General features: G+C 38.7%; 1 protein-coding gene across 11 annotated transcripts in view; it reads left to right on the forward strand.

Moving 5' to 3' along the window:
- The window catches only part of LGR5 (leucine rich repeat containing G protein-coupled receptor 5), an 89,824-nt gene that overhangs the window by 30,839 nt on the left and 44,955 nt on the right, over positions 1–14,030 (forward strand). For 6 of the 11 annotated variants that reach the window (XM_071766829.1, XM_071766857.1, XM_071766887.1 and 3 more), the window contains exon 2: positions 4,244–4,315. In XM_071766829.1, the coding sequence (XP_071622930.1) occupies positions 4,244–4,315 (72 nt within the window). Of the gene's footprint in view, positions 1–2,909; positions 2,943–4,243; positions 4,316–14,030 lie in introns of all 11 variants that reach the window. The other 5 variants (XM_071766819.1, XM_071766868.1, XM_071766847.1 and 2 more) reach the window with 1 other exon arrangement.

Below are 14,030 nucleotides of genomic sequence, written 5' to 3' on the forward strand. Positions count from 1 at the left end.
CTTGTAATAGGAATTTAGCCTCGTAGCAGATTAACAGGTTGTTAAAAGTCAATAGAAGCCTCACATATATCCCAAGACAGATTTTTGTTCTCAGACTTCAATGTAATGTGACAAACTGATCTTCCAAGATGAAGTCTCATTGAAACATATCTTGTAATAACAACTAATAACAGGTTAGTAACTTGGCCTCAAGACTCATCTATTATACATTAAGAACTACTTCGCTTGCTTTACTGGCTTTCACATTTCATTGTTCACAGTTCATTGCGAACTACTCACTTCTAAGATGGTAACTGGGTATTCTTTCAGCATGTATATGTATGGACAACAAAACTGGGAGAAGGGGAAGACCTATTGTATTTGGCTTCCTGGGCTCTGTGTTGCAAATGCTCAGAATTTGCCCATGTCATCCCCAAGAAAAAACAGATATATGCATTATGCAGCTTGCAATATTTTGCATTCTTCAAAAATCACAGATAAGATTCCTTTTGCAAGTCACAGAGGCACGGTGTGTTGACTGATTGGCACAGAGTATAACTAAGGTATCATTATAGTGAGCTGTGTTGCCAATGCAGTCATTGAAGCAAAACTTATCATTTCAAAATCTAACAGTTTTGCTTGCTGGTACATTGCTTTTATAGTCAGCACTTGGCCAGAGGCTGCAGGAATGCTGTTGGGAGAACAGGCTGTGTTCATCTGACTATTCAAAATAACCAATCACCTTTCCAGTACATTACATCAGCTCAGAATGCAGGTAGTTTTCATAAAGGTAGATCTAGTACTCTTGCTGTTTACATTAGGAGTATTTTAAAACTCAGAGTATATTCTTCAAATGCAGCTCCTTCTGACATCAGTGGATTTTGCATGTGCTTTGGTGGTAGGATACAGGAGTAGTTCTGTTGTTACACTAACTTATTTAAAGGTTTTCAGTATTCTGATAATTGTTTTTCATCACTGAAGCTTGTGAGAGTCTACAAAGTTTGACAAGAAACGTTTGCAATCTCAGCTGTTTTGGTTCTGAGTGTATGTGCACAGGCACAGAATGGAAGATAGGGAATAGATCTGATACAAAATCAGAACCAGGATTGTTAAAGATCTAGTACCTTAACTTCAATAGTTTTTAGCAAATTCTGGTGTACAAGCCATCTTTCATCCCCTTCTCTTTTTGAGAAAGAGCAAATTGCTGATTTTGACAGACTAGCACTGGAAGGAGAAATCAGAAAACCCATTTGATGCACTGTGTGGAAAGAAAGTGTTGCAGCTGCAGGACACAAGTATACCCATTACAACTGTTACTGGTTTTCACAGTAGTAATATGTAAGCCTATAGTTCACCAGCTAGCTCTTTCTGGCTGTGCTTGAGCTAGCTAGTGGCCATAAATCTCATCCTAGTTTCTTAACAATGTGGTCCAAAGGCTGGCAAGTTTGCTGAGAACCTCTTTTACTTTTCTCTGGAGCACTCTGAGGAATTTTTTCTCAGCAGCTCAAACTTTGCAGTATTGCTCACAGGAGACCCAGTGACTGGTTGCATTGCATTAACTCTTTTTAATTTGTCATATTTATCCAAACATGGCCCCAGAAGTATCTCTGGGATGGGACTTCTTTCAGTGATCAAAAATTTTATGAAATGTATCCATGGTGATTCTGACCTAAAGAAGTATTCTGAATCTAAAACTGTTAGCACAGATGAACTACTGCTTTGGCAGTGTGATGTGAGGATTTTAGGGAGAAATAATGTTGCCTATTAAGCCACCTGGGACAGTTGGAAGATGTAGATGGTTTTTATTTTTGTGCCTGGAAGTTTTTGAGTTTTACCAGCTGTATCAGTTAGCCCAATCAAAGGTATTACCTCTCCCTACAATATTGTTCCTTATATTCTTAAACCCTTATAGTTATAACAATAAAACATCACCAGCATAGGCTGGAATGGCCTCTGCATTAGTTAACAGTATGTTGTAAACTAGTCTGGAAAGACATGATTGATCAGATTTGGAAAGAGTTTCTCATACCTCTACCCTCCCTGTAAGCATGGCATTTAAGGACATGGTTTAGTGGTGGAGTGGGCAGTGTTAGATTATCAGTTGGATTCAATGATATTAAGAGTCTTTTCCAATGTAAATGATGCTGTGATTCTATGAAATATTCATAAGTAATATTTAGTAGTTCTGTACATCTTTGTATGTTATGTTTCAGAGAAGAATGGGAAAAAAGGAAGTGATGTAACAGAATTAGGTTATTTAACTGGTAGCTTTAAAAAGTACTAGCAATTGCTGCAGTGTAGACTGGGAAAATGAAGAGGTTCTTCTCCATCATATGGTGTGGAGCATGTACTTCACCACATGAGTGAAGTCCAAAGAGAAGATTAGGACACTGGAGTTCACTGTTGGTAAATCCACGTTTGGGGTATAAGAACATTATAAAGAAAAGTGCATGTATTGTAGATATTCTAGTTGAGCATCAAAACTCATAATGAAAGCCTGCTTCTCTTATTCTGATCTTTTTAACATATTCGGGTCTGGTCTGTAGATTGCTTGTGACTGGTGTCATGGGTTCCTGTGGGTGATATAAGCAGATGAGTACTGCCAGCTACCAATATAAATCAATATAGAAAAGCCAGGCTTCAGGTTTCCCTGATCAGCCAGAGTGCTGATTAATGCTGATTTTGTAGAATTCCCTAAACATATGTACCTCTAAAAGTGAATCACTCCCATCTTCCTCCAGGACTGGCTTTTTAAGTCTCAAATGTGATTTGGTATGTCTACAAAAACATATGAAGACATTTTGAAAATCCATTATCGGAATGATATTGTTAAAATACTGGGTTTATCTTAATATTCAGTAGCACATGATTCACTACCTGGATGAGTTTTTCTTTTGCCAAATATATCCATGTTTTTGTTCCTTTTCCAGAATAAATCCTTTGAGCCTTTATGAAATAAAAGGGTAAGAACCTACTAAATGGTATGAAAGAATTAGGTGAATACAGTATTAAGTATTACAGTAAAGAATGAATTGAATAAGTATGCAGTTCTCAAACTATACCTTGGTTTTGTGAGTGCAGAGACCTTACCTAACAGTGATCTGATCGTTGTTGTAAAGTGTTATTAACACATTTCCTTTATTTCAAAATCTCTATGGGAAGCATGTTTTTAAATTATACATTTTAAAATTCAGCAAAAGATCAAACATCAGAATTAACTATGCTTTCTTAAACATGTATTCTGTAATGTGAAACAGACTGTGAGTAATAAGAACTAGATGGAATAGGAATAGGATGTCTACTTACCAAAGTACAGATAACTTACTTACCTTGTGAGCTGTCAACAGCTGGAAGAAATAAAATTGTCTAAATACTACCCAAAGTAGCTGGAAACTATATATATGTTCAATTAGCGGGGACTTCTAAATTATCAAATAATGTTTCCATAAAATATGGAGTTCTTTGATATTTTAATTTTAACAGTCTACATGAATTCTGATAGAGTTGTTTGTCGTGTCTGCCACTCAGAATTTTATTATTTAGTCTGTTTACAGTTTTTGTACTTAATGTAAAGCAATTATAATGATACTGTGGGGCATGTGGAAGACAACTGAAAACAATTAAAAAGCATGTTAAGAATAAAAAGGTGTATGAAATTGAGTTTAAAACATAGCTTGAATGAGCTCTGACAGAGCTGATATGGCTGGTTGTTTCCTGTGCCAGGAACTACCATGAAACCCCACCAGGAAGTGTGCTACAGAGCAGGATCACATTACAGCCTTGTTTTATGGTTCATTTCACTTACTTAATGCAATTTGAGAACCTGCAAAAAAAGAGCACTCTAAAAAGAGGATGTTTATTATTTGAAAATACGACACTCCTTTGATTGTAGTTAATCGGGCTTTGGGGACGCATGATGTGCCTGGCATTTTCCCTTATTCCTCCAAGTAAATTTTAATACAGTACAGTGGTTTATTAAAATTATGTAGACTAAAAGGGTTGCCTAGTGTTCCAGCTGATTTATAAAGCATGATAAAACATTCCAAAATCTTTGGAAAGAAATAACATGCTACAGCCTGTATTTGGTTTGACAAAGCTGTGTTCATATGAAAGAATGTTTAATGTGCTAACTAGATAATGATTCATCACTTCTGGCAGAGGAACTAACTTTTGTTAGTGTAGTACTTAAAAATGTGCAGAATGAACAGCTGGATACCACAGTTGTGGCGTGCCATATTAAGCCTCTGTCTGTTTTCCCCTACAGTGATCTCAGTATGAACAACATTACTAAGCTGCCCTCAAACCGTGTGCACAATCTCCGCTTCCTGGAAGAGCTGTAAGTATCATTGTATGCTTGATGGCCATAGTCAGCACTAGGCACATTCCTGTGTTTGTCTCTCATACTTACTGTGGGAACCAGATAAAACAGTGCAGGAAAGCTGCCAGCCTGACACTTCTGGCACATGCGGAAACACTTAGTTGAAAAAAATACAATTACTTGTGATTCTGGAAATTAACTTACAGAAGAGTTACCATGAGGCTACAACTTCTCTAAGCAGAGACAGAGCCAAACGAATTTTTTAAACAAGGACTGTTTAAAAGAGCTGGATTGCTTTTTGGAAATAGTTAAGCAGCAGGATATTAAAAGTTTGAATACTGGCTCATGTTTGTTATAATTGCAAGTAAAGCTATAATCAAAACCAAATACTGCTGCCTTGTTCTGTCTGTCTGAAGGACAATTGAGTCCATATTTCATAGTATCAAGGCTTCTTGTCCTAATCGCATTTAATTATTGTTTCCTTACTCTTAAATTTAGCATCCCTGAAGGCTGAGGGTAAAATTGGGAGTCCTACAGGTTGCTTATTTACGCTATCTAGTACATTCACCGAGGAGAAAAAGTAAACTGCAAAAACTAGCTAATCAAGCACAACATCAAAAGAAGAATGCTGGTGCATTCTTGAGACCTGGATTTGGCAGTGACCCTAGTTATAATGGGCCAGGATTAAAAGAAAATTTAGGTTCCTGAGGAGTGATGGAGACTCTGTAACTGATGCACCATAGATCTTGTGCATTTGCATGAATACATCTAAAAGATGATTGAAAGAATTGTCTAGGTATCCAGCCTCTTATGAAATAGTTTATAAGCTTTTCAAAGTGAAATCCTCCCTTTTTTTATAGCACATTTAGCTTCTTATACACCAAAAACCCCATGTAAGATATGCAAAGTCATGGTGCTGCCCTTCATGCAAAGATACAGCCTGTTTTAAGCTAGGAATGCATACAGTCCTCTGCAGTTTAGGTGGCTATTGTACTGACAACTTTTGGTTGGTTTCCCTAAGATTCATTTGCATTTTGTCACCTACTCTTTCCATCTCGCATCACTGAAAACAAAACAAAAAAGCAAAAAAAAATTAAATCCATTTTGTCATGGTAACTTTGAGCAATATTCTACTCTATCTGCAAGAGCGTTTTCCTGTCTTAGTTTTATTACTAGTAGCATTTGGATTTAAAAAACATTATTTCTTTATTTCTTTTAATTCTCTCTCTTCCTTTAATTACTTCTGGTCCTTGGTTATCTGTATTGCTGTTGATGGAACTCTAAAAATACATATATGCACATAACAAACAGACACATCACTCAAGTGTTATCAGTGTCAAATGCATATGAAGTGAACCATGCCACAGAGATCTTGCTTGTGGATTTTTGTATCACATTCATATTAGCTTGCCCAGTCTCTTGTCAACTGTGATAACACAACTAAAAAATTCCAACCCAATGATTTCTCTCCAGTCAGTAAAGAAAAACAAAAGTTTGGGCTTTTCCTGGTAGGAATTCCTAATAAATTAAGACAAGTTACCTTCACTCTTGTGTTCAGAGTGATCAGCAGTCTACTTCATCTTCCTAATCCAGACCATTGAAAGTGTTCTTACCTTGTTCTTGTGTTGGGCCTACTTTTTCCACTGGATATATTAAACCATTATAACCCTCTGTGCCAAATTAAGTAATTCCAGTCCTTTGTTGCCGGTAGTACCAGAAAAATTTCTTCAGTGTTTTTTGTTTTACATATCTGCAGTCAGATACTCATTAGTTTCACACAAGCCAATCATTTCCAGTTCTCGTTAACAGTGTTGCTGTTTTGTGAAACCCTTACAGCTTGTATTCACTTTTCAAATAAGCCCAGAAAACTAAAGCCTTTGAAGATATGCAGCAATTGATTACCTCTTCTTGCTGTAGATTCAAACCCATTGTGCTGAGAGATTCTTGGTTGCTCAGAAGCATATAATACCATTCAGTTTAGTATTACACAGAAAAAAGTAGAGATGATGAAAAAACAGGATATTCAATTTTGAAGTAGGGGTTAACAGCCATTGTAATGCCCATGATCCTGTATGTTCATTTCTGAGCCATGATGGTAGACATGCTAATATTGTCCATCCAGGCATTGCCACATAATTTTTATTCCCAGCTTACCTGAGAATTCTGTTTTGTTTATGTGGCTCAGTTAAAAAGGGACTATTGCAAAATAGAACTTGGCCCATAATGCAGACATTGTGAAAATAAGATGTTACAAGATATATATATCAAAGCAGTATTTCCATCAAGTTAAAATACATCTTAGAAATGTCTGTCTGATCTTTGAAAAATAAAAGCAGGAGCTTAAAATGCATTTTTGAGGGGTTTTTTAGTGCTGAAAAAAAGTTTTACTGGTCTCTTTATTAGAGATCTGGTCCAAAATTTGATAAAAGCTAATGATTAATCCACTGAATTTTAGGATAGACATTATGTCCTAAATGTGTGGTTTGGCCATACTGATAACCCCCAAATAACTGAGATTTTCTTCAGACATTTAAACCAATTTAGTTTTGTTTTTACTCCAAAGCAGGAATGCATAAGCCAGCTTTGTTCAACCAGTTCTGACTTTCTAGGCTGAATCTGATCCACACTTCCAGCCAAGGTTAGACTCCTCCGCAAGCAGCATTCTTGTAATCCTGATTGTCATGCCTTTCATTTATCCGTAATGAAAGACTTTGACCACTGAAGTGCAACATACTGAAATTGGCTGTATTTTTGAGGTGTGTGTTCCTCTAAAAATTTTTCAAAAAATTGTGGTGGTTTGAAGACTGAACTATTCTTGCTCCTAAGAAGCTTGGTTTTGAGCAAGATCTTCTATTTGTGAAAATGATGGGCTTTTTCTCTTAAAAGTGTGTCCTATGGAACTCCCACCAAGAAATATGCTTCAGCTGCTTGATTGTCAGCAAGTTCCTCTGCATGAACTTGTACACCATTACGTCAAATTTGTAATTATAAATTCAATATAACTGCAGATATTTATCAGCATGACTGAGTCCAAGGCTCCATCTCATGAAGTATTTCTAGACATATGTCATTCTACAATATGTGTAAAATGCCCATATTAATACAGAAATAAAATACAGTAATGCATGAAAAAAGGTTTTTTAAAAGGTGTAAATAATTATCTAGCTTGGTACACTTAAGAGTTTAAGACTCTACATCAGACTGAAGACATACCATATCGTGATTAGGAATGCTTCAAAGTAGTGCCTGAAACTATTTTATTTTATACATCAATGCCTCTATGAAGAGTGAGGAAGAAAGCAAGGATTAATTTAAAACCATTTGAATCAGACCTAACTACATATATCTCCATCTAGATATGTCTCAACACATATATAATACATATGCATAAATATGTGCACACACGCCCACACATGTGCATATGTAAGGCTTTTATTTTAATTTTAAACACAGGAACATTCACCAGATAAGAAAAAGTCCAGGTAATTTTTGGTATATTCCTATTTTTCAGCACTTTAAAATGGGCATTTTAGTAGAACAGCAACAAAGGACTGATCTATGACAATTATTTTACGTATAGCTGAAAACAGTTGCAAATTATTTACATTTCACAAAATCAAGCAATGAATGAAGCCACCTTAAATTAATTGCAACTGGCATACATGTGGAGGAAAATTAACTGACGCACATGATTTTTCTTAAAATAACCTTGAAGGATATTAAATATATTGTTAAAAGTTTTTCAGAGTGATCATGGATTATTACATGCTTCCTTCCAATGTCACAAAAATACCAGTTTTACAGTTCTTTCACAGCAGGTTTTATTGGAGCTGTTCCTGGTGGAAATTGGCTGATGCCACATCCATCAGGTAAAGTTTTGAGAACTTTTCACTGCTGCATGACGTAGGATTCCATAGGTAATTTCAGAGCTCTGGGCAATGTAAAATGCAACTTGTAATTTTGATTTTCCCACAAAAACTGTGAATTTGGTTTCTTTACTTCATACATGCATACACATAGGGGCAATCTGTTCAGACTGTACCACTGTGCTACATATAGGTAGTGTTTGTCACTGAGGGGTACCTGTCACCATCCAGGCAAGTGACCCGTGGCACATTGTAAATTCTGCTGATGTAAGATAGACCTTGTTGATAACTCAGGGCTGTGGCTCCCCAGCTTCCCTCTAATACAGCCAGGGGGTCACTAAAGTCCTGATAGAGGGAAGTGCACTGGTCATCTTGAAATTAATCTTATGTTGGTAAAAGCAGTGATAAGATGCTTATCTAGTTGGAAGCAATTACAGTAATTTTCTCCCTTAGTTTTTGCATACCCCCCTAGTCTGATTTACTAGAAAAGAACAAATCGAAATGCAGAAGATGCCTACTGTACAAGATAACAACTTGAAACCTTTACGAAACAAGGGGCCTGATGTTCTGGATCTGTCAGTGCCTTTGTTGCCCTTGATTCCACCAGAGCAACAACAAAGAACTCGCCCATGTGGATGTGTCAGCCAGGCACCCTACAAACTGCCTTACCAAGACTGACAAGATGAGGAACAGCGAAAAAAAAGACAAACAACAGAGCAAATGTCTTACTAAATTAGATCTGCTTCTATTCATTGCTGAATAGCTTATGATGACAGACAATTATTTTGGAAATGTTACTGCAAATTTCATGGACCAGCCTTGACACTGGAAATGCTGTGCCTCTCTGGCATAAAGGACAGAAGAGAAGATGAGGGAAGGAAGAAGATAATAGAGAATTTAAATAGTAAAATATTCATGCAAGCAGAAACAATGAATGTTCTAGATTGATTTCAAAGAAACCTTGCTAGTGCTTCTGCGTTGTTCTTACCAAGCATGTGCTGAAGTTTATTTTCAGCTTGTAGCTTGTTAATTCTTTCTGGAACTTATAATTCATTATCCAGCAATATTCGTTAAGAATTAGTGTAGAATAAAAAAAAAAAGTCATAGGAAGAACTTTCTGTGTTATGCAATGAATGCAGATAGTGAAATTACACTTAATTAAACTACAGTGAAAGGATTCATTAGTAAAACGTGTCTGTAGGTCCTGAGGCAGGATTTTAATTTAATTTATTTAATTTAATGTCTTACACATTCTGAGTGTACTGCAGTAGCAAGTATGCAGAAATAATTTCCTTTTTTTGTCAGTAAAGTTCAGCCTTTTTGTAGACTTCTTTATTTCCATGGAGTGAACACTTCTGATGCACAGCCTGTTAAATGTCCCAATTGATCAGAATCCCAGCATGTCAGAGGTTGGAAGGGACCTCTGAAGATCATTGAGTTCAACCCCCTTGCCAGAGCATGACCAAAACTAGGGCAGGTCACTCAGAAATGCATCCAGATGGGTCTTGAAAGTCTCCAGAGGAGACTCTACATCCTCCCTGAGGAGCCTGTTCCACAGCTCTTTAATGCTTACAGTAAATAAATTCTTCCTCATGTTGAGGTGGAAGTTCATGTGCTTTATCTTGAATCCGTTGCCCCTTGTCCTATCACAAGGACTGTGCTGGGCTGTGCCCAGCCCTCATATATTTATACTCATTAATTAGATTACCTCTCAGTCTTCTCCTCTCCAGTCTAAAAAGCCCCGGCTCTCTCAGCCTTTCTTCATAAGGAGCCTTTCTTCATAAGGCAGGTGTTCCAGTCCCTTAATCATCCTCCTAGCTCTCCACTGTACTCTCACAAGTAAATCCCTGTCCCTCTTGAACTGTGCAGCCCAGAAGTGGATGCAGTACTCCAGGTGAGGTCTCACTAGGGCAGAGTAGAAGGGGAGAATCTCCCTTGATCTTCTTAATGCACCCCAGGGTACCTTTGGCCTTCTTAGCCTCAAGGACACTTTGCTGTCCCATGGATAATGTCTTGCCCACCAGGACTCCAAGGTTCTTCTCCATGGGGCTGCTCTATAGGAGATCAAGGGAGGTGATCAGGGATCACCTTGTAATCTCTACTGGTGCATTTTATTATTCCTTCCCGGGTGCAGGACTCTGCACTTGTTATCGTTGAACCTCATTAGCCCAGCACTCCAGTCTGTCCAAATCTTGCTGAATGGTCACACAGGCTTTAGGTGAATCAAGCAGTCCTCCCAGTTTTGTGCCATCAGCAAACTTGCTGAGAAGACACTCTGTCCCATCATCAGTCATTGATAAAGATGTTCAACAGGGCTGGACCCAGCACTGATCCCTGGGGGACTCCAGGTTTCCAGCTGGACTCTGCACCATTGATCACTCTTTGGGCTCTATTGTACCAAGTTCTTAATCCATCTCACTGTCCATTCTTCTATCCCACATTTCCTGATACAGTGACAAAAAGGATACAGTGTACAGGATACAGTGACAAAAAGCCTTGTGAAGTCAAGGTAGACTACATCCACTGCTCTCCCTGCATCTACCCATTCTGTCACAACATCATAAAAAGCTATCAGATTAGTCAGGTATGATTTCCCCTTAAATCCATGCTGACTACTCCTAATAACCTTCTTTTCTTCCATGTGCTTAGACATGACATCCAGAATGAACCACTCCATTATTTTTCCAGTGGTGGAGGTGATGCTGACTGATCTGTAGTTTCCTGGATCTTCCTTCTTGCTCTTTCTGAAGATGGGAGTGACACTGATTTTCCTCCAGTCCTCAGGCACCTCTCCTGTTTGCCATGATCTTTTGAAAGTGATAGAGAGTGGTAGGGTCATAACATCAGCCAGCTCTCTCAACACTTTTGGGTGCATCTCATCAGGGCCCAGGGACTTGTGTACATTCAACTTGTGTAACTGATCTCTATCTATCCCAGTCTTCATTGACTAGTGGAGACTCTTCCCTCCTCCAGGCTATCTTATATCCAGGGTCTGGAGTTCACAAGGCCTGGTCTTAGGAGTAAAGACTGAAGCAAAGAAGGTAGTCAGCAACGCTGCCTTCTCTGTATCCTCTGTTATCAGGGCTCCCACCTCATTCAGCAATGGGCCCACATTTTCCCTGTTCTTCCTTTTACTACTGATATATTTGAAGAAGCTCTCCTTGTTGGGCTCCCTTTCTCTCCAGAGTCTTAGCCCATGGGTTTCCTGCAAGTAGATCTTTAAAGAGTACAAAATTAGTCCTGCAGAAGTCCAGGACTTACTGCCCTTCTTCTTCTTTGTAAAATATTAAACTCCACCATATTGTGATCACTGTCACCGAGGCTGTTCCTGACCTTAATGTCTCTAACCAGACCTTCTTGATTTTTTAATACAAGGTCCAGCAGTGCTCCTCTCTTTGTTGGTTCCTTCTCTGCCTGCATCAGAAAGTTATCATCAATGCACTGCAAGAGTCTTTTGGACTGAATATGCCTAGCTGCGTCAGCTTTCCAACAAATACCAGGCTGATTGAAGTTACCCATAATTACTAAGGAGGCTACTCCAGTTGACTGTAGAAGGCCTCATCATCATCTTCTTGGGTTGGGGGTCTACAATGGACACCCACAGCAGTTTCACCCCCATTTGCCCCTTAGTTCTTACCCACAAGCTTTCAACCAATTCTGCCTCCTCTCCTGGATAGAACTCAATACATTCCTGTTGCTCTTGCATATAAAGAGTAACACCACTGCCTTGTCTTGTTAGTCTGTCTTTCACAAATAGGACATAGCCATCTATGACAACATTCCAGTCATGGGAGCTGTCCCACCATGTTTCAGTGACTGCAGTTATATCATAGCCATGCAACCTAACACAGATCTCCAGATCCTCCTGCTTATGTCCCATACTTCTTGCATTGGTATATAAGTATTTCAGAGAGGGAGTCAAGCAATTAGTTTTCACTTTTGGTATCTGACCATTGCCAGACATTTCCATGATTAATAACATATGAGTGAGCCCTGTGTTTTTGTTCTCACATTTATCGCCATTTCCCACCTTGAGTGTGATTATGGGTAATTAATTCAACCAATATTACCTTTATGTTTAATAGGTTCACAAGCACAGTAAAATCAGCTTCTTCTCTGTAAGTTGTTCTTTTCAATTTCCAGACAGGAGTAGCAGTAATTTCTTAAATAATTCTTTGATTTTGCTTCATTATACCACTCAGAGAATGGTATTAAGCTCAAAAGTCAGATCTACACAATTTGTGTCCTTTGCCTGTGTTTAATGCTGTCCTGGCAATTAAACCAAATAACAGATGCTCTCTATTAATCCCCCTTTCCTCCCTGATAAAGAAAGGAGAGAGAATAAGGGAGAGAGACTTAAGGGTTGGAAACTAAACTACACAGCTTAATGAAACAATAAGGATAAAAAAGAAAACTTACTAATTATATACAAATATAAAAATATACAGGAAAATTGGTACCACATTCCTCCCCCCTCCCCCCCAATAACTCACGTCACCACTGAGGTTGCAGGGCAGCCCTGGGAAAGTCCAGGCTGGACTCCTGGAGTCAGCAGCAGTCGGGAGCTGGAGGCAGGAACACACAGATTCAGGCTGGCAGGGATCAGGACCACAGGCAGAGGAACGGATGGAATCCTCCCAGGATGCTGAAGCAAACAGGGACAGGTGAAGAAGGGGAAGCAGGAAGGAGTTTGACACTTGTGATCCTTCAAATTTATACTGAGTATTATGTGTATTGGATGGAATATTTGTTTGATCAATTTTGATCATTTATCTTGTCTGCTCCTCCCCAAAGGAGGGCTGCAGGTGTGACCTCTTTACTCCTTTTCTCCTTCTGGAGGATAAAATTTTCCTCAGAACTGAGCAGTGTCCTTGGCTCTGCACACCAGTCTCTGGCTGTAACTATAAACATCGAGTGTTATCAGTCCCAGAAGCAGACGCTGACTGAGAAACTTGCTGTTAATTTCAGCAAGTGCAGCTACTTGCAAGTGACTTAGCTGAAAGCAGAATTACAGGACAGAAAATTACCTTTATCCTGGCCCGAACCAGGACAGCCTGTCACACCAGAATGACAAAACAACTAACACATTATTCCTAATGGATAGTTTGATCATGGTGTGTTGCACTACAGTACACTTCAGCCGGTTTCTATTATTAATTATTACCATCATTAGTTCTTATACTTTCTGGTGATACTGGCACTAAGATTCAGCCAAGGAAATGTACTGTATGTGAGCTGCTACTAGTTGTTCCATCTTGCTGTAACATTTAAGCACTGAATATTAACAATTTTAATGTTGTTCAGGAAGCGAGAGTGTGGTGACAGCACTCTTCAAAGAAAGAAGTTACGTCTCTTACTGGTTGTCTCCTTGGGATCTGCTGCTGGGAATCACTGTGGGATTTCCTGGCTGATGTTGGAGTACCCCCAGTCCTTGCCGCAATCTGAGAGCAGGTACCTGGCTGCCTGCCTATCAAAAGGGCCCCATTGGAGCCCTCTAGAAGGGCTGAGAGCAAACCAGTTTGTTCTCTGTGCTGGCTCTGAACAGATTCCCAAAAGGAAAGATCAGTTTTCTTTAATAGTTATTGGATCAATTGTACATTTTTAGGCCATATCCTTAACTGACAAAAATCTATGATCTGTTTTATCAAAGCCAGTTCAAGATTAAATACAAACCGATTTCATTCCAACTGCTTGAGGTCTATTGGAGTTATTCCAGTTTACACCTTACGAGAATTTGGCATATGCATTTTAAAAGGCAATTAAGCCCTAAAGCAAGAGCAGACTGTTATATTTGAGTTTCCAACAATTCTGTAAGTAGCAATAAATATAATATACAGCACAATTACAACTTGCACTCTCCCCTCCCC

This window comes from Heliangelus exortis, chromosome 1 (genome assembly GCF_036169615.1).
Source record: "Heliangelus exortis chromosome 1, bHelExo1.hap1, whole genome shotgun sequence".
Taxonomy (NCBI): Eukaryota; Metazoa; Chordata; class Aves; order Apodiformes; family Trochilidae; genus Heliangelus; species Heliangelus exortis.